General features: G+C 44.0%; 1 protein-coding gene across 1 annotated transcript in view; it reads right to left on the bottom strand.

Annotated features, from left to right (window-relative positions):
• The window catches only part of LOC126176056 (uncharacterized), a 135,087-nt gene that overhangs the window by 16,744 nt on the left and 97,981 nt on the right, over positions 1 to 20,362 (bottom strand). Inside the window, exon 5 of the mRNA XM_049923188.1 lies at positions 6,466 to 6,567. Within this exon, the coding sequence (XP_049779145.1) occupies positions 6,466 to 6,567 (102 nt within the window). The remainder of the gene's footprint in view (positions 1 to 6,465; positions 6,568 to 20,362) is intronic.

Here is a 20,362-nt window from a genome sequence, read left to right on the forward strand (position 1 = left end):
CTCACCTAACGTTCAGCAAACGGAACCAGTACTTTTTGCAGATGACAAGAGTGTTATAATAAATCCCATTCCAGAAAAGCAGCTGAAGATGTTGTTAAAGATGTCTTGCAAAGAATTATTAAGTGGTTCTCAGAAAATGGACTCTCTCTTAATTTTGAAAAAACGCACTATATCCAGTTTTGTACACCGAATAGAGTCATACCGACAGTTGATGTAGCATATGAATAGGGCTCAGTTAACAGGGTAGATTTCTCCAAATTTTTAGGTGTTCACATTGCTGACAACTTGAACTGGAAGAAGCATATTACTGAGCTTCTCAAACAACTAAGTTCAGCTTCTTTCGCTCTTCGTATAATCGCTAGTCTTGATAATAAACAGATCAGCCTCCTAACGTACTTCGCATATTTCCATTCAACAATGTCTTATGGAATAGTTTTCTGGGATAACTCATGACTTAGACACAAAGTATTGGTTGCACAAAAGAGAGCAGTGAGAATAATTAGTGCTGTTCACCCAAGGACGTCATGTAGGCATCTTTTCAAAGAGTTATGTATTTTAACTACACCATCAGAGTACATATATTCGCTAATTAAATTCGTTACAAATAATCCAGCTCAATTCCCCAAGAACAGTGATGTTCATATGTACAACACTAGAGGTAAAAATGACCTTTCCTATCCGTTATTGAAGCTGTCAGTTGCTCAAAAAGGAGTACATTATTCCGCAACAAAAATTTTTGAACATTTGCCCAACAACATAAAGTGTGTGGAAGGTAGCAAATCAAGTTTTAAATCTAGCTTAAAATCATTCTTTTTGGACAACTCCTTCTATTCTATGGACGAGTTTCTGTTTCAGAACTGGTAAAAAAAGTATCTCTAAATGTAGTTGCATTTGTAGAACTAAAAATTTCAGTAATATTAATATTAGCACTATTCATGTGTAGATATATATCTTGTAATCTGACTTGTTCCACATCATACCAAGAAAATTATCGGGAAAACGATCTATGGAACATGACATAACTGCAACTAAACTAAAACTAATAAAGCTACTACTATTACTAAGACGCATATACTGAATCCGGTCTTCCGAAGTTGTTTCATCGTGGAATATCGTAACACTGTCCCTCCTTTCAATCGTCGTGCGAACGTCGAAATGGCAGATATTGAGATAGCCCATAGCGGAACTGAAAAGCAGCTACAATCGCTTAGTAGTGGAAAGTCGTCAGGACCAGATAAGATACATATAAGATTCTATTAGGATTATGTGAAAGAACTTGCTCCCCTTCTAGCAGTAATTTATCGTAGATCGCTTGAGCAAAGAAGGGTACTTAACGACTGGAAAAAAGCGCAGGTCGTTCCCGTTTTTAAGAAATGCTGTAAGACAGAGCCACTCAATTATAGACCTATATCGTTGACGTCAGTCTGTCGTAGAATTATGGAACATGTTTTTTCTCAAGAATTATGACTTTTCGAAAAATCGACATCTCCTCTATAAAAATCAACATGGATTCCTCAAACAGAGATCCTGCGATACACAGCTTGCCCTGTTCCTCAATAAGATCCTCATCAGAGCGGACAACGGTGCTCAGGTTGATACCGAGGTTCCTTGATTTCCGTAAGGCACTTGACATCGTCCCGCATTGCCGTTTAATGAAAAAATAGGAGCTTACGAAGTATCTGAGCAGACTCGTGATTAGATTCAAGACTTCCTTGCAGATAGATCTCGACACGTCGCTCTTAACGGAACAAAATCGACAGATGTAAAGGTAATATCCGGAGTACCACAGGGAAGTGTGATAGGACCGTTGCTGTGTGCAATATACATAAATGTCCCAGTAGAAAGCGTCGGATGCTCTTTAAGGCTTTTCGTAGATGATGCAGGTGTCTGTACCAAAGTATCAACGGCAGAAGATAGTAAGAATTTGCAGAACGACCTGCAGAGAATTGACGAATGGTGCAGGCTTTGGCAGTTGACCCTGAACGTAAATAAATGTAACGTATTGCGAATACATAGGGAAAAAAATCCACTACTGTACAGCTACACTATTGATGTAATTCTTCAGGCTTTCCCAGCGATCTAATGACATCTTGGGTTGTTGGCTGTTCTGCCGGATATCAACCGATATTTCGGTAGCGTAACTCGTTACCTTCATCAGGTGCGACCTGAGACTGTCGCACCTGATGAAGGTAATGAGTTACGCTACCGAAATATCGTGCAAGTACGACGCTGATATGCGGCAGAACACCCGACAACCCAATATACACTATCGATGACAAACAGCTGGAGACAGCGTCTGCTGTAAAATATCTAGGCGTAGCTGTCCAGAGCGATCTTAAGTGGAATGACCATATAAACCAGATAGTGGGAAAAGCAGACACCACACTCAGACTCATCGAAAAAATCGTAAGGAAATGTAACTCATTCACGAAAGAAGTGGCTTATAAGGCGCTTGTTCGCCCGATCCTCGAGTATTGTTCACCTCTCTGGAAATCCTATAAGGCAGGACTGATAGAGGATATAGAAAAGATCCAACGAAGAGCGGCCGATTTCGTCACGGGATCGTTTAGCTGGCGAGAGAGCGTTACAGAGATGCTAAATAAACTACACTGGCAGACGATACGGAACAGCACTTTTCAGGAGGAGTCGGACAACATATTACTTGCCTCCACAGACACCTGGCTTATTGACCATGAGGAGAAAATTCGAGGAATTAGAGGCTATACAGAGGCTACCGACAATCATTGTTCCCACGCACTATTCGCGAGTGGAACAAGGTTTGAAGGATCAAATAGTGGTACCGAAAATACCTTCCGCCACACACTAATAGGTAGCTTGCCGAGTAGATGTAGATATGGTGGGAAGAGTGAATGGAGGCACGAGTGCTGTGGTACCTTTTGTGAGAAGTAGACATGTTTTGTGTTGCTGTAACAAACGGTTAGAACGTCGTAGCACATATCTTTTGCGAACAGTCATCTCCGTCACATTTGGTGTTTCTGCAGGGATAAGTAACCAGTGCCCGCTATATTGCACAGGCTGTAATCACCGTACTACTGTCTTTTCTTTGACAGGGAGATGGTGTGCCTTTTTAGCAGCACAATGCACGTACTCTCATGGCTGCTGCGATACAACGTGTTCTTCGAGGTCTACAACAAATGGCCTGCAGAGCAAGATCTCCAGATCAGGAATACGCATGTGGCACGATGAAGCGCGAACTTACTCGTTCTCCAGAGCGTGCAAGGACTACTACCATATTCCACAAAAGACACAAGATACTTGTGATAATCTATCTTACGATTCCATTCGACGCTTTTATGATCGTTTGCATGCTAGAATAGAAGCATGCGTTGCCGACAGAGAAGGGTACACTATGTATTGAAGTGACTGTTTGAGTACCCATTAAAGTGACACGTTTGTTTCATTTGCTCTGCCTCCGTTACCACATACCCCTATGGTGGTGAACTAGCTGACATTTCACTTGACAATAAAATAACCGTGTCCTCGATCTTATTTCCCTTCTTTTTCAGCAAGTACACTTCTATGTAGCAGCACGCCTCTGAACTGCTTCGATGTTCTCCTTTAATCTGAACTGGTGGAGATCCAAAACACTCTAACAGTACTCAAGAATGGGCTGCGCAAGTGTTCTGAACGCGGTCACCTTTAGGATGAACTATACTCCCCTGTAAACCGAAATCGACCATTTGAGTTCCCTAAAACTACCTAAAAATACTTGTTCCATTTCGTGTGACTTTGCAACGCTAGACCTCGATATTTAACCTATATGTCTGTGTCAAGAAGCAAATCTATCCATCCGCACAAGTTTACATCTACATCTACATCTACAAGGATACTCTGCAAATCACATTTAAGTGCCTGGCAGAGGGTTCATCGAACCACCTTCACAACTCTCTATTATTCCAATTTCGTATAGCGCGTGGAAAGAATGAACCCTAAATCTTTTCGTACGAGCTCTGATTTCCCTTATTTCATCATGGTGATGGTTCCGCCCTATGTAGGTCGGTGTCAACAAAATATTTTCGCATTCGGAGAAGAAAGTTAGTGATTGAAATTTCGTGAGAAGATTCCGTCGCAACGAAAAACGCCTTTCTTTTAATGATTTGCAGCCCAAATCTTGTATCATTTCTGTGACACTCTCTCCCGTATTTCGCGATAATACAAAACGTGCTGCCTTTCTTTGAACTTTTTCGATGTACTCCGTCAGTCCTACCTGGTAAGGATCCCACACCGCGCAGCGGTATTCTAAACGAGGACGGACAAGCGTAGTGTAGGCAGTCTCCTTAGTAGGTCTGTTACATTTTCTATGTGCCCTGCCAATAAAACGCAGTCTTTGGTTAGCCCTCCCCACAACATTTTCCATGTGTTCCTTCCAATTTAAGTTGTTCGTAACTGTAATACCTAGGTATTTAGTCGAATTTGCGGCTGTTAGATTTGACTGATTTATCCTGTAACCGAAGTTTAACGAGTTTCTTTCAGTACTCATGTGGATAAGCTCACACTTTTCGTTATTTAGAGTCAACTGCCACTTTTCGCACCATTCGGATATGTTTTCTAAATAGTTTTCCAGTTTGTTTTGATCTTCTGATGACTTTATTAGTCGATAAACGACAGCGTCATCTACAAACAACCGAAGACGGCTGCTCCGATTGTCTCCGAAAAGGGCCTATAACACTACCTTGGGGAACACCAGAAATCACTTCTGTTTTACTCGTCAATTACTACGAACTGTGACCTCTCTGACAGGAAATCGCATATCCAGTCACATAACTGAGACGATATTCCATAAGCACGCTATTTCACTACCAGCCGCTTGTATGGTACAGTGTCAACAGCCTTCCGGAAATTCAGAAATACGGAATCGATCTGAAATCCCTTGTCAATAGCACTCAACACTTCATGTGAATAAAGAGCTAGTTTTGTTTCACAGAAACGATGTTTTACATTTAAAGAACGCTGTCATTTATCCCTCTAAATGGGGATTCTTCCCGACTCATCCTATATCGTCCTACAGACGCTCAAAGAACGCTGTCATTTATCCCTCTACATCTACATCTACATCTACGTCCATACTCCGCAAGCCACCTGACGGTGTGTGGCGGAGGGTACCTTCAGTACCTCTATCGGTTCTCCCTTCTATTCCAGTCTCGTATTGTTCGTGGAAAGAAGGATTGTCGGTATGCCTCTGTGTGGGCTCTAATCTCTCTGATTTTATCCTCATGGTCTCTTCGCGAGATATACGTAGGAGGGAGCAATATACTGCTTGACTCTTCGGTGAAGGTATGTTCTCGAAACTTTGACAAAAGCCCGTACCGAGCTACTGAGCGTCTCTCCTGCAGAGTCTTCCACTGGAGTTTATCTATCATCTCCGTAACGCTTTCGCGATTACTAAATGATCCTGTAACGAAGCGCGCTGCTCTCCGTTGGATCTTCTCTATGTCTTTTATCAACCCTATCTGGCACGGATGCCACACTGCTGAGCAGTACTCAAGCAGTGGGCGAACAAGCGTACTGTAACCTACTTCCTTTGTTTTCGGATTGCATTTCCTCAGGATTCTTCCAATGAATCTCAGTCTGGCGTCTGCTTTACCGACGATCAACATTATATGATCATTCCATTTTAAATCACTCCTAATGCGTACTCCCAGATAATTTATGGTATTAACTGCTTCCAGTTGCTGACCTGCTATTTTGTAGCTAAATGATAAAGGATCTATCTTTCTGTATATTCGCAGCACATTACACTTGTCTACATTGAGATTCAATTGCCATTCCCTGCACCATGCGTCAATTCGCTGCAGATCCTCCTGCATTTCAATACAATTTTCCATTGTTACAACCTCTCGGTACACCACAGCATCATCTGCAAAAAGCCTCAGTGAACTTCCGATGTCATCCACCAGGTCATTTATGTATATTGTGAATAGCAAACTAAATGGGGATTCTTCCCGACTCATCCTGTATCGTCCTACAGACGCTCAACGATGTCACTTTTCCGTACGTTTGAGAATCATCAACGAAAAGTCACAGATTTGCACTCGCTTTATCTGTCATATCGTCTGTGTCTACAGAGAATAGCAGCCATTCCTTCACACTTCCGTGGGGCACCTTTTTGGTATTAAAATTTCTTCCCGTACCGATGATCCTCAAAAACTTGAGCGTTATTTTCAACATTACGCGAATTCTGTATCGTAACGATAGCGGGAGGCTGTGTAATCGGCTTACTGCGCTCTGCAGAATCTTGGCCGCCACCGTAGGGCGCAGCCGCTAAATCGGCCTAATAGGGCGCCACTAATGCCGAAATTGCAGCGTATCGCAGCGCGCACCCTCCAGGATGTGCCACTTGGCGCCACTCAGGCAGGCAGGCTGACATGCGTGACTGGTGGCAGGAGGCGCCAGTCAGCAGCCGCTGGCATGCCAGCCTCGAGAACACAGCAGCCTGCAGCTCACCTGTCTTGGCCGCGGTACGACGCTTCCATGTACGACAGCAGCCTGGCGCCTTCTGTCGTGTTGATCAGGTGCGACGTAACGTACTGGTAGCTGCCACTGAAACTGAAAGGAAAAAACAGAAAAAGTAAAGTAGTCATCAGCCCAAAAATTAGTTTGCAAATCATAGTGCTTCACCACACATAGTTCTATTGGAGGTGGCATATCGTTGCTTTTTACGACGTTTGTAGTACATACTGTTGTGTACATACACTCCTGGAAATTGAAATAAGAACACCGTGAATTCATTGTCCCAGGAAGGGGAAACTTTATTGACACATTCCTGGGGTCAGATACATCACATGATCACACTGACAGAACCACAGGCACATAGACACAGGCAACAGAGCATGCACAATGTCGGCACTAGTACAGTGTATATCCACCTTTCGCAGCAATGCAGGCTGCTATTCTCCCATGGTGACGATCGTAGAGATGCTGGATGTAGTCCTGTGGAACGGCTTGCCATGCCATTTCCACCTGGCGCCTCAGTTGGACCAGCGTTCGTGCTGGACGTGCAGACCGCGTGAGACGACGCTTCATCCAGTCCCAAACATGCTCAATGGGGGACAGATCCGGAGATCTTGCTGGCCAGGGTAGTTGACTTACACCTTCTAGAGCACGTTGGGTGGCACGGGATACATGCGGACGTGCATTGTCCTGTTGGGACAGCAAGTTCCCTTGCCGGTCTAGGAATGGTAGAACGATGGGTTCGATGACGGTTTGGATGTACCGTGCACTATTCAGTGTCCCCTCGACGATCACCAGTGGTGTACGGCCAGTGTAGGAGATCGCTCCCCACACCATGATGCCGGGTGTTGGCCCTGTGTGCCTCGGTCGTATGCAGTCCTGATTGTGGCGCTCACCTGCACGGCGCCAAACACGCATACGACCATCATTGGCACCAAGGCAGAAGCGACTCTCATCGCTGAAGACGACACGTCTCCATTCGTCCCTCCATTCACGCCTGTCGCGACACCACTAGAGGCGGGCTGCACGATGTTGGGGCGTGAGCCGAAGACGGCCTAACGGTGTGCGCGACCGTAGCCCAGCTTCATGGAGACGGTTGCGAATGGTCCTCGCCGATACCCCAGGAGCAACAGTGTCCCTAATTTGCTGGGAAGTGGCGGTGCGCTCCCCTACGGCACTGCGTAGGATCCTACGGTCTTGGCGTGCATCCGTGCGTCGCTGCGGTCCGGTCCCAGGTCGATGGGCACGTGCACCTTCCGCCAACCACTGGCGACAACATCGATGTACTGTGGAGACCTCACGCCCCACGTGTTGAGCAATTCGGCGGTACGTCCACCCGGCCTCCCGCATGCCCACTATACGCCCTCGCTCAAAGTCCGTCAACTGCACATACGCTTCACGTCCACGCTGTCGCGACATGCTACCAGTGTTAAAGACTGCGATGGAGCTCCGTATGCCACGGCAAACTGGCTGACACTGACGGCGGCGGTGCACAAATGCTGCGCAGCTAGCGCCATTCGACGGCCAACACCGCGGTTCCTGGTGTGTCCGCTGTGCCGTGCGTGTGATCATTGCTTGTACAGCCCTCTCGCAGTGTCCGGAGCAAGTATGGTGGGTCTGACACACCGGTGTCAATGTGTTCTTTTTTCCATTTCCAGGAGTGTAGTTCCGCGTAGTCAGCGCATACACGACTTTCCCACTAGAGCGCGCCCATCTAAGCAGAACAGCGCAGGCGCACCGCTCGTCCGTCTCCGCACTACGAGATGGCGCTGTCTTAGAGACGGACCAAATTCTGCTTCCGCCGACCTGCGTATTAATATGTCACGCAGCCAATGAGATTGCTGCTAACGTAGAACCTTTTCTCCTCGCGGATCACACTCCGCAGTGATACCTGAACGCGCGAGGTATTATAACGAGTGTACAGACCTCCGATCAGTCAGTCTGCATTAGTCTGTAGTCAAGTTACAGTCTGCGCCTAATCAGATTAACATATTCCTGAACGTAGCCATGAAGAGAAACGTATAGACACTTTGTCAAGTATCAGAGATATGTGAGAATAAGATTAACTTACCAAGACCAAAGGAACTTCAGATTGTCAATTGTAAACACCATCCAGAATCAAGTTACATAATATCTATGATTTTTATTATTTTAATAAATGTGTGTGAAAATCAATCAAGTTCTGTTTAAAGTTGGTCACCGTCAATCTGCTACTCTAAGCGTGCAAGTGGCATTTCTATCGTCTGACCTAACGGCAGAAGATAAACACGCCACGATAAGACCATGAGACATATTGCTGACACTCGCCTACTTTGTTAGAGTGACAAGTCAACTAATCTGATGGTGTGTCTACCGAAGGTCTTACAGTACGCACACCACACATACCCAACCAGTTATAGGAAGACCCAAAGTTTCACGTGGACTCCCAAATGCGGTTCAACTCAGATTTTTTTTACGTTTATAACGGGCGGTCGTATGTTTCCGTTATAATGCCGTAGTCCAGAATCGGTGTGCCAGCAGGGCAAAATCGCTGTGAGCGTTAAGGCAAATCAACCCACCGACAGAACAGGTTGAAGAAATCCGTTCGCGAAAAAAAAAAAAAAAACTATGTCCTGGTGGGTGAAGGAGTCCGTAACTATCTGTTGCACTTCTCGTCCGGGACGACAGGAACCTTCGACCCTTTAAGACCTTTTTTTTAAAGGACCGAAGGCGTGATAATCGCATGGGGACAGATTAGGACTTTAGGGCGGGTGCTCGAGTGTCACCCACTTGTCATGCTACCTTGTCAGAACGACCGGGATCTTGTGTCGAATCGCGACCAGCACGGAAACTGGCGCACCACTCCACAGAGGTAATATTCGACAGACATGTTGCCCCGCGCATATTCTTCGTTCTCTGATGGATGCCTACCGGCGTTTGTTCTTCGGCAGCCAAGAGCGAATATCAGCACAACGGTACTGTTTGGGTGTATTTGTTAATAACGTCGTCAGAGTTTACGTTTCCTCATTCACCGTTACCACTTCAGAACGACACGAATACCAGACCAATTCCTGGGGCCCAACAGAGTCGCGATACGTTGCATGTGCACTCCTTCAACGCCCTCAGAGGGAAATGTTTTCATCGCTCATTGTACAAAAACTGCCTTAGGTGAAATAGGTCGTAATAAAATTCGTAGGACTCACCAAGAATTAAACCCGAGACCTCCGGATTACTATTGTAGGAATATACACTATTAGCCGTTGTTTTTGAAAACTTTACTTTGGCTTCTAGTTTCAACACTTCAGCATCGTCTTTGTCAGGCCTCAATCAGGTTAAAAAAATTGTTGATACAATAAAGTATAAAATAAGTTCAACAGTATAATAAAGCTTACATCAAATGGATACAACCAAATAATTATGAAGTAAAATTAATATGAACAACGATGTTCATACACTCCTGGAAATGGAAAAAAGAACACATTGACACCGGTGTGTCAGACCCACCATACTTGCTCCGGACACTGCGAGAGGGCTGTACAAGCAATGATCACACGCACAGCACAGCGGACACACCAGGAACCGCGGTGTTGGCCGTCGAATGGCGCTAGCTGCGCAGCATTTGTGCACCGCCGCCGTCAGTGTCAGCCAGTTTGCCGTGGCATACGGAGCTCCATCGCAGTCTTTAACACAGGTAGCATGCCGCGACAGCGGGGACGTGAACCGTATGTGCAGCTGACGGACTTTGAGCGAGGGCGTATAGTGGGCATGCGGGAGGCCGGGTGGACGTACCGCCGAATTGCTCAACACGTGGGGCGTGAGGTCTCCACAGTACATCGATGTTGTCGCCAGTGGTCGGCGGAAGGTGCACGTGCCCGTCGACCTGGGACCGGACCGCAGCGACGCACGGATGCACGCCAAGACCGTAGGATCCTACGCAGTGCCGTAGGGGACCGCACCGCCACTTCCCAGCAAATTAGGGACACTGTTGCTCCTGGGGTATCGGCGAGGACCATTCGCAACCGTCTCCATGAAGCTGGGCTACGGTCCCGCACACCGTTAGGCCGTCTTCCGCTCACGCCCCAACATCGTGCAGCCCGCCTCCAGTGGTGTCGCGACAGGCGTGAATGGAGGGACGAATGGAGACGTGTCGTCTTCAGCGATGAGAGTCGCTTCTGCCTTGGTGCCAATGATGGTCGTATGCGTGTTTGGCGCCGTGCAGGTGAGCGCCACAATCAGGACTGCATACGACCGAGGCACACAGGGCCAATACCCGGCATCATGGTGTGGGGAGCGATCTCCTACACTGGCCGTACACCACTGGTGATCGTCGAGGGGACACTGAATAGTGCACGGTACATCCAAACCGTCATCGAACCCATCGTTCTACCATTCCTAGACCGGCAAGGGAACTTGCTGTTCCAACAGGACAATGCACGTCCGCATGTATCCCGTGCCACCCAACGTGCTCTAGAAGGTGTAAGTCAACTACCCTGGCCAGCAAGATCTCCGGATCTGTCCCCCATTGAGCATGTTTGGGACTGGATGAAGCGTCGTCTCACGCGGTCTGCACGTCCAGCACGAACGCTGGTCCAACTGAAGCGCCAGGTGGAAATGGCATGGCAAGCCGTTCCACAGGACTACATCCAGCATCTCTACGATCGTCTCCATGGGAGAATAGCAGCCTGCATTGCTGCGAAAGGTGGATATACACTGTACTAGTGCCGACATTGTGCATGCTCTGTTGCCTGTGTCTATGTGCCTCTGGTTCTGTCAGTGTGATCATGTGATGTATCTGACCCCAGGAATGTGTCAATAAAGTTTCCCCTTCCTGGGACAATGAATTCACGGTGTTCTTATTTCAATTTCCAGGAGTGTAGATAGAAGTCGTGAGCACATCAGGTCTATTAAGACAACTATGGAACTCAATGTCTCATTGCAACGAGACGTAGCAAATCTGCAATTCAATGTGCAATACATGAAGCACATTTAGTAATAAATCAAAAATAAGAAATTCATAATGAAGATGCAATATTGATGGTGTAAACAGATACAGTTATGGTGTATGAAAAATATATACAAAGTAGTAGTAGAAAATGGCAATAATTAAACGAAATGAAAAATAATTTAAGGTAATATTGCGTATAATGTGTACGCAACATCAAAATAATTTTTTATTAGGTTTAAAACAAGCCAGTAAAAGATAATGTCATGTACAAAAATATGCCAAGCTATAGTGTGAAAGCCATATCTATTGGTACACAAGCAAAGCAGGGTGAAAACATATAAACAGGCAATAAGAAAGCGCGGTCATTCAATTGCAAGAACATCCCGTCAGTAAGAAGTTACGGAGTACTTGTCATATTATACAAGAAAAGACACAGGTTATCTTCATGAACTTTGGTTTTATTCACCTGGAGGAATATTGTATATGCGAACTGCACTCCTCTTTTAATGAAGACTGCATATACTGTAGCACTGTGTTTAACAAGGAGACAACTTTTTAGATATTGGGTCTGTTACAACACAGCTTTACTGTTTTAAGGAACATGAGTTTTGCAGCTTTCGACGTTCGCATTATGGTGTATAAATTTCAAGTTTAGCCATTCGATGAGCAACCTTTTCAGAGATTACACAATTAATTGGTTTACAGCTTGAGCGCTGGGACATCGTACATTTTCTCTAGCTTTATGAAATGCATAGTTGTTATCACCGACGATGCAACTATAATGGTATGAAATTGGCTGTGTTACCTAATACAGGAATTTGTTTACAACTAATTCGGTCTTGAAGAATTTCCAATCATTTAATAAAAAACTTTTATAGGATTTTTAAGATTATTTTGGAGAATTTTTAGAAATTTATTTACAGTAACAATGAATAACCTAAGCAGCTGTTGCCGTAACTACAAAATAGCCTCTACAATGATAAGTGTTATAACAGACCAAATTACTCTGTGACGAGCACCCATGATTCCTAGGATTACCAATATAAGCATTCTCAGCAGTCTACTCTCACAGACTCAGAAAATCCATCAGTTTATGTCGGACTCGCCCACTATATAAGTAAGACTTTACCTAATGCTAATGTGCCGCTATCAAAAAACAGTCAACTTTTAAGTTACGTTGACCTAAAATAAGGGCTTGGAAACGTCTCAGAAGTGAATCGGAAGGTGTCCACTGTATCTAAGAAGAACTGAGCAAACGTCTACAATTGTTTGTGCTTTTTGTTGCCCATCTGATATGTTGCGTAGAATGAAATTTTCCCTCTGCATTGGAGTGTGTGTACTGTTTTGAAACTTCTTGACAGATAAAAACTGTGTGCCGCACTCGGGACTCCATTGTGTTTGAAAGAAGGATTAGACATTTCACGTACCATGTAGTTTTTAATTCACAAGCTCTGTTTGTAAATGAAATAGTTTCCGTCTCCAGACGTTCCTAAAGCAACATAGCTAAAGCGATACAATGAATCAGATGAAGTTATCCAAAACGTAACCATACGATTTTCGATTTGATTATTTTATGGATCACTTTATATACTGTACTCCAATTACTGTGCTGGACTGAAAAAAAGTCTGGAGACGAAATTGCATAATTTTTGAAATCGACTAAGCGAATAAAATATCGTCAGTAAAACAGAAAGAAAGATCATACATTTTCGGTACCATGTGTTTGATCATTATACTACTTGAGCGCAACAACATGGCAACCCTGGATTAAATGTTTATCTTCGTCTGCGCAACTTCTCTGACATGCTTACAAATCTGAGAAATTACACTTTATGAAAACCCACGTCTCATGCTTCTTATGAATCCAAAATAACATTTTAAAATATATGTGATGACATCACAAAAACTTCCGGTAGCATAAAAGAAACTCTAGACCACTGACAGGTGCTTGAGAATTGATAAGCACTACTAAGGTTTAGACGTGGGTTCTTTTTCTCCTTGGATATGGTAAAATATACAAGGGATGTTCAATAAGTAATGAAACACAGGTTTTTCTTCGACCAATTTCGGTTGAAAAAAAATGCAGAATTTGTTCCGGAGCATCAAGGAATATTTCCACTTCTCAGCCCCTATGGTTTCCTGCAGTTGGGATAGATCGCAGAGCTATACGTAACATTCAAAATGGCGCCTGTAACTGAGGTGCGTTCCCAGAACAGAGCTGTCACTGAATTTCCTTTGAAGAACCTATCTTCCACCTGTCGGCCGGCCGCATATGGCTGGAACTCCTGCAATGCTGGACATCAGCGTGTTAGTTGCCACAAAATTGCAAACGAATTTCTCCTTCTCCATGACAATGGAAGACCTCACAAGTCTGCACACTCAGAAAGAGCTCACAAAACTTTATTGGGCTGTTATTCCTCATTCACCCTACAGCCTGGATCTAACGCCTTCTGAATCCCATCTTTTTGGCCCAATGAAGAACGTACTCCGTGGAAGCAGTTCGTGGATAATGAGGAGGTTAGTGATGCAGCAGGACATTGGCTACGACAGTGACCAGTAGAGTGGTACCATGCGCGCATACAGACATTTCCAGTAAGGGGGGGGGGGCTAAGGCTGTCCCACTAAACGAAGACAAAACCGAAAAATATGGTTTTGTAGCCCAAAGAGTGGGAAATAATATAGTGTATTGGAGTCCTGAATAAAACCAAGATGCTTTCGGAAAGTAATTGTTTCATTACTTACTGAACGTTCCCCAATTACGTTTTAAAAATGTGATCTGTTCTACTGCTTGTAGTTACTGGGAGTAATATGTGTAATTGTATGACTATTAGCCCTTGTCCACGATTAGAGCCAAAGAAACTGGTACACCTGCCTAATATCGTGTAGGGACCCCGCGAGCAGGCAGAAGTGTCGCAACATGACGTGTCATGGACTCGACTAATGTCTGAAGTAGTGCTGGAGGGAAATGACACTATGAATCCTGCAGGGATGTCCATAAACCCGTAAGAGTACGAGGGAGTGGAGGTCTCTTCTGAACAGCACGTTGCAAGGCATCCTAGATATGCTCAATAATGTTAATGTCTGGGGAGATTGGTGGCCAGCGAAAGTGTTTAAACTCAGAAGAGTGTTAATGCAGCCACTCTGTATCAATTCTGCACGTGTGGGGTGCCGCATTTTACTGCTGCACTTGCCCAAGTCCATCGGAATGCACAACGGACATGAATGGATGCAGGTGATCAGAAAGAATGCTTACGTACGTAGCACCTGTCAGAGGCGTATTCAGACGTATCAGGAGTCCCATATCACTCCAACTGCACACGCCCCACACCATTACAGAGCCGCCACCAGCTGGAATAGTCCACAGCTGACATGCACGTTCCATGGATTCATGAAGTTGTCTCCGTAGACCTACACATCCATCTGCTCGATAAAATTTGAAACGAGACTAGTCCGACCATTCAACGTGTTTCCTGTCATCAACAGTTCAATGTCGGTGTTGACGGGTCCAGGCGAGGCGTAAAGCATTGTGTCGTGCAGTCATCAAGGGTACACAAGTGGGCCGTCGGCTCCGAAAGGCCATATGGATGATGTTTCGTTCAATGGTTTGCACGCTGACACTTGTTGATTGCCCAGCATTGAAATCTGCAGCAATTTGCGGAAGGGTTGCGCTTTTGTTACGTTGAACGATTTTCTTCAGTCGTCGTTGATCCCGTTCTTGCATGATCTTTTTCTGGCCGCAGCGGTGTCGGAGATTTGATGTTTTACCAGATTCCTGATATTCACGATACACTCGTAAAATGGTCGTGCAGGAAAATTCCCACTTCGTCGCTACCTCGGAGATGTTCCATCGCTCGTGCGCCGACCATAACACCATGTAGAAACTTACTTAAATCTTGATAACCTGCCGTTGTAGCAGCAGTAACCGATCTAACAACTGCGCCAGACACTTGTCTTATGTATATTCTGCCTGTTTAAATATATCTGTATTTGAATACGCATGTATATACTAGTTTCTTCGGCTCTTCAGCGTAGGTTGCGATTTCCAAGGTATGCAACCATGAAAATACAAACTGTGATTACAGAAGGATTATGGACCATCACCATCTTTGTGTGAACGGATTATTTGATGCAACAAGTGCTGCAGCTCATCATGTAGTTCCCAATGGTACTATGTCAAGACAGCGGAATTCTTAATTTGTCAGCACAGTTGCTAAATGTGTAAGAATTTTCATTTCTTTTTACGGCAAGCTGAAGTTTAAGTAAGTTCAATATCGATAATAAGTCTCTATTTCCACAAGTATAATGTGTTAGTTAGCGTTAATTGAAAATTTAAAGCAGTTCAGGCAAGGACAATCGTAATTTGATCATAGACTTTGCGCTAATGAAGAATAAAGTGTACTCGTCGAACTGCTACTCTTTGTGTCGCTAGTGATTTGGAACTATACATGGAACTAGTAGTACCGATCTATTGCTTATATTCAAATATCTCGATTCTTATGTTGATATTAAGCAAGCCTTTCCCATTTCACTAGCTAACAAATTCAAGGTCAATTCTACTTAAAACAGAGGTGTGCTGTCAGGTATGCTGTAAACTCATGTCTTCGCATGCTTCTGACGGATCCAGTGTAACTAAAAAGTATTTCGTAACACTATAATAAATCGTAGCTAACATAAGAAAATACCCTAAAACACAGGCAGCGACTTTCAGATTCACGCCACGCATCAGAAAAGCTTAGATGCTCATGGACTAAAGCAATAGCCGCAAGAAGCAGTGTGTTCGTTAACATAGTCGATCTAGAGCATCACAAGTCGTTTTCAAACAAAACCTTCGTCGCCTGAGAAGTAAGGAAGAGAAAGGTAACGCCCTTCCTTATTTCTCACTTCAGAAAAGCCAACATCTGTGTCTTTACAATTCAGGATTTGGGACGCATTTCCATCGCAATAATTCTCCATATATGTAAAGATTAATTACTGAAAACGGTCAGCAGCCATTATTTTAATGATTGAACGAAAAGTTTCTTAGTCATTGAGTGCAGCATTTTATCCTTTGTTGACAATTGTTAGTGTTACAAAACTCGTTAATTGGAAATAACGAAAGCTTCTTGATACCACAGCCTACCCGTTTTTCTGGTTGACATAGCGGTGCAAAGTACCAGACACGAAAATGCATAATAACTTTACTTAAATATTAAACCTTTACATAATACTGGGACTAATCTATTCGCCTTGAGCCTCTTTGAATACCATATCATTTATTGCGTGTACACTGCGGGATGAAAATTTCAGTCCAATTTTTCGCATACCAGGTAGATTTCCGGATGAGTTGTAATCATGGATCTAAGCAGCACGGCTGATAAAACTTTAGAAACTTACTCGCTGCCCCTTTCTAAATTACAGGTATATTCTCAGAAATTCCCAACAAAGTAGTTTCTTATTTAAAATAAAACTTCCCTTGGAATAAATACTTTCATTGCCACTAGTCATGGATGACATACGTTCTATGTTTATTTGATGACGTTATCCGGTTTATTAGACATAGCATGTAGTGCAGATGCGGAGTGTCCCATCGGAACAGAAGCACCAGGATCATTTTTGAAATTGATATATTTCGAGATAGGTTCAAATCTGAATCTACAATGCTTATCATTTACATTGTTTCTTTAGATCTACAGAATTATATACTGCAAACTTTGAGTTATTCTATCAGATTTTTCATGAAGTAGAACAACGGATGCATTGTTTGGATCGTACGGTATTAGAATATGCGTCCAGAATGGGAGGAAAAATTACCTCATTTTTAAAGAAAATGAAACTTTTGGAAATAGTAATAAAGCTTCGAACTGATAAATGACTGAAAGAGAAGTGAATCTAGTAAATAATTTGATAAACTTACAGTCAATACATTGATTCTCCAAAATAAACGATATATTTTAAAGCAAGCAACGAGCCACTTTATTAGAGTCACCTCCACAGGAGCGTATGAACCATAAACAAAGGAAGCCTTTGGAGGCCACATTACTCCCTGATCAATCAACAAATACCCGAAGTACATTTCTCTTCCCAGCATCCCATGTGTCTCAACAGATACTCTCTTGTCTAGATTAGTACCATAGGGAGAAAGTATATGCCAGAAAATGTTTTCAGGGTGCTTTCCTTCAACGGTTCTTCAGATCTAAAACAAGCTATATAGCATTTATTACGTTTTGAAGATTTTTTTTCTCTGAGGAAAAAGAAAAATAATAGTTACATATGGGCAAAGATTTTAATCTAATCATAAAGAATAATCGTGTGAAATATAGCTGCAGCAAAGTGTATACAGGTGAAACAGAAAGAACTGATAAAGAACATATTAAAGAGCACGAACACCGCAGGCGGCTGAAAAATGTATGAAATCAGCGGCAGCAGATTATCACGAGAACTGTGGTCTTGTGGCTAAGGAAAGCAATATTTATAGAAGAAAAGTCCTAGAAGCGACTGAAATTTCTAACATCGAATGTAACTTTAATGGAGATGACGGTGATACGCTTCCGGCATCGTAGCTTCCCGCCATCAAGGAAGTGAACACGCGGTCACGGCTTGCAAGTAATACAAAAAAGGGTAGGAATCCACCTCTGTGGACAAAAATATTTTGCATAAACATTCCCCCTCTCATGTTCTGTGTGCGTTAACGAGCATTTCGCTCTCATTCAAGTATATGGCAGAATGAGTCAGCCCTTAGGAATTGTGAAACGGACCCTGTCGTCCAGGACCGTGCGCCACAAAGAGCACAGATTCGCCACGAGATGGGGAAATTCACAGACGTCTATTGTGCTGAATGAGGGCTAAGTTCTGTAGTGTGTGAGTGAGACAGACGAATACCTACGTCATAGGGAAATAGGGAAACCCCGTAGAAGGCTCAGCTGCTGTTCAACGTCCATAGGCACAGCGTCCGGTACGTGCGAAGATGGTTGTACCTCCGACAAGTGGAGGAGGGGGGCAGGCTGGTGCTTCTATCACGGAATTGTCTGTCGGGTGAACATCTTGAGAAGTGTGATCCTCATCGTCTTGAGATTGCGTCCACCAGGTGTCAGTCGGGACGATTCACCGTCTCAGACGTTCCTTGGGCGACCTTTGCTTGTACATGTGATCTTCAATGTCCGAAGACGTCTGGGGATCCTGATGGCCAGGCACAAAAGCGTCGGTAGACACAATCATGTAGTCAAAGGGTGTCCCCTGGACCAGAGATTGGTCGCCACTGCACGGAAGGGAGGTATCCACCTTGGTCACATCCCTAGCACCTCTTCGGCTGGCCATTTAAATTATACCCCTGAAGGCACCTCTAGCGAGAGTTCAAATACACGTATTGTCCGCAGTCCAAGTCCCTCATGTTCCACAGTTACGTCACCGACGTGTCCATCTGAGTGACGGAAACACTTCCAGTTACACGCAGAATTCTGTCACATAGTACTTCATTAATAAGTTTCACTTACACCACACTGTTCACTAAAGACAGGTGGATACCAACAAGATCTTTGCAATCAATCTTCACTTCTGCTCGATAAACTGTTAGATTTCAAGTGCTTCTGGTATAGCATATTCATGTGAAAAGCTGATCTTCAGTATCGATTTTCTGTGTGCATAAGCCATTCTCTTTCTAATGAAATATCGTGTGCCAAGACAGCAGAATCACGTAAACCACTCCGAGACCGAGTCGCGCGGCGAGGAAGTAAACATGACTTCCGTGCCGCTAGCCTGCCCAAGGTCGACTGCCCTAGACCAAGGGTGCATTTGGCAGTAACGCGGGGTAACTTCTCTTACAATCCAATGACGATGGCCTACCGGTGGCAATCCAAGATTTTTACTCAATAATCCCACTTCCCCAGCGCAAACGCGGGAAACTCCTCTTTATAAAAGAAGGCGTCATTGGTCTCTGACAGTGCCCAGTCCACAGTGAACTTCACAATATCGTGAAGAATATCCTAGCAGAGGGGTCGAAACGTCGATTCTTTGAAGGAATATGACACTGCCTAACAACCCAGAAGCTTTTTAACTTCAATAATTAAGTGAATCTGTTTGTAATAGCATTAATCACGAAAGGAACAAATTTTTTCGGGTTCTGCACCGACATATCTATATTACACGAGTCAATAGGACGGTCTTGAGAAGAGATTACACGAGACAAGGAAAAATAGGCTACGTCAGGGAGAGGTTTCAAATTGGAGACGAGAACTATACTATACTAAATTAAATAAACTACTATTGGGAAATCTGAATCTTGACCTGCTCCTATAGCCTAATGCGCAGCGCGCTAGATTTGAAGATAGGGTACTGACCGAGATTCCGATCAACACCATGCGGCGTATTAAGGATCACGGGCTACAAAACCGGACACCTTGACCGCGAGTTTTTGGTGGTTTCTTGCCTTCATTTATGCAAATGCTAAGCTGGTCCCCAAATTAAACAAAAAGATAAAATGAGAAATCGCACAGAACAAAATTTACACCATTCACAGACATATTGCGCCCAAGACTTCCCTCCCTTAGGTTACCATGAAGACTCTGGCACCAGCTAGGGCATCCGGCTACGAAGCGGAGTAAAATAATGAAATTCTACAAACGCTGAAAAGTTGACATCGTTCTAGGCTCTGTATAAAAATATGCAAGCGTCAATTGCTTCTTGCAAGAGAATGCAGTATACCAATATGTTCCAAAACGCGATACTCAGAGAGTCATATCTTGTGTTCCATTGATCACAGCGATGAGAGATCAAGTGTTTTGGATAGTCCTTGCCCTAGCGACTATTTGTATATCTAGCGGAATAACGGACATTCTGCTGCTCTCCTACAGCACAGGTCAAAAATTTAACCATTACACACTTCCTTCAGTCCAGAAAAATCGACCAATTCAGTTGGTTCTTTTGCATTAGGTGTGGTCAATGGTGGACATTAGACGATTTATAAAAGTACCATTTGTTCATGGGCGGTTCCTG

Source organism: Schistocerca cancellata, chromosome 3, assembly GCF_023864275.1.
Source record: "Schistocerca cancellata isolate TAMUIC-IGC-003103 chromosome 3, iqSchCanc2.1, whole genome shotgun sequence".
Classification (NCBI taxonomy): Eukaryota; Metazoa; Arthropoda; class Insecta; order Orthoptera; family Acrididae; genus Schistocerca; species Schistocerca cancellata.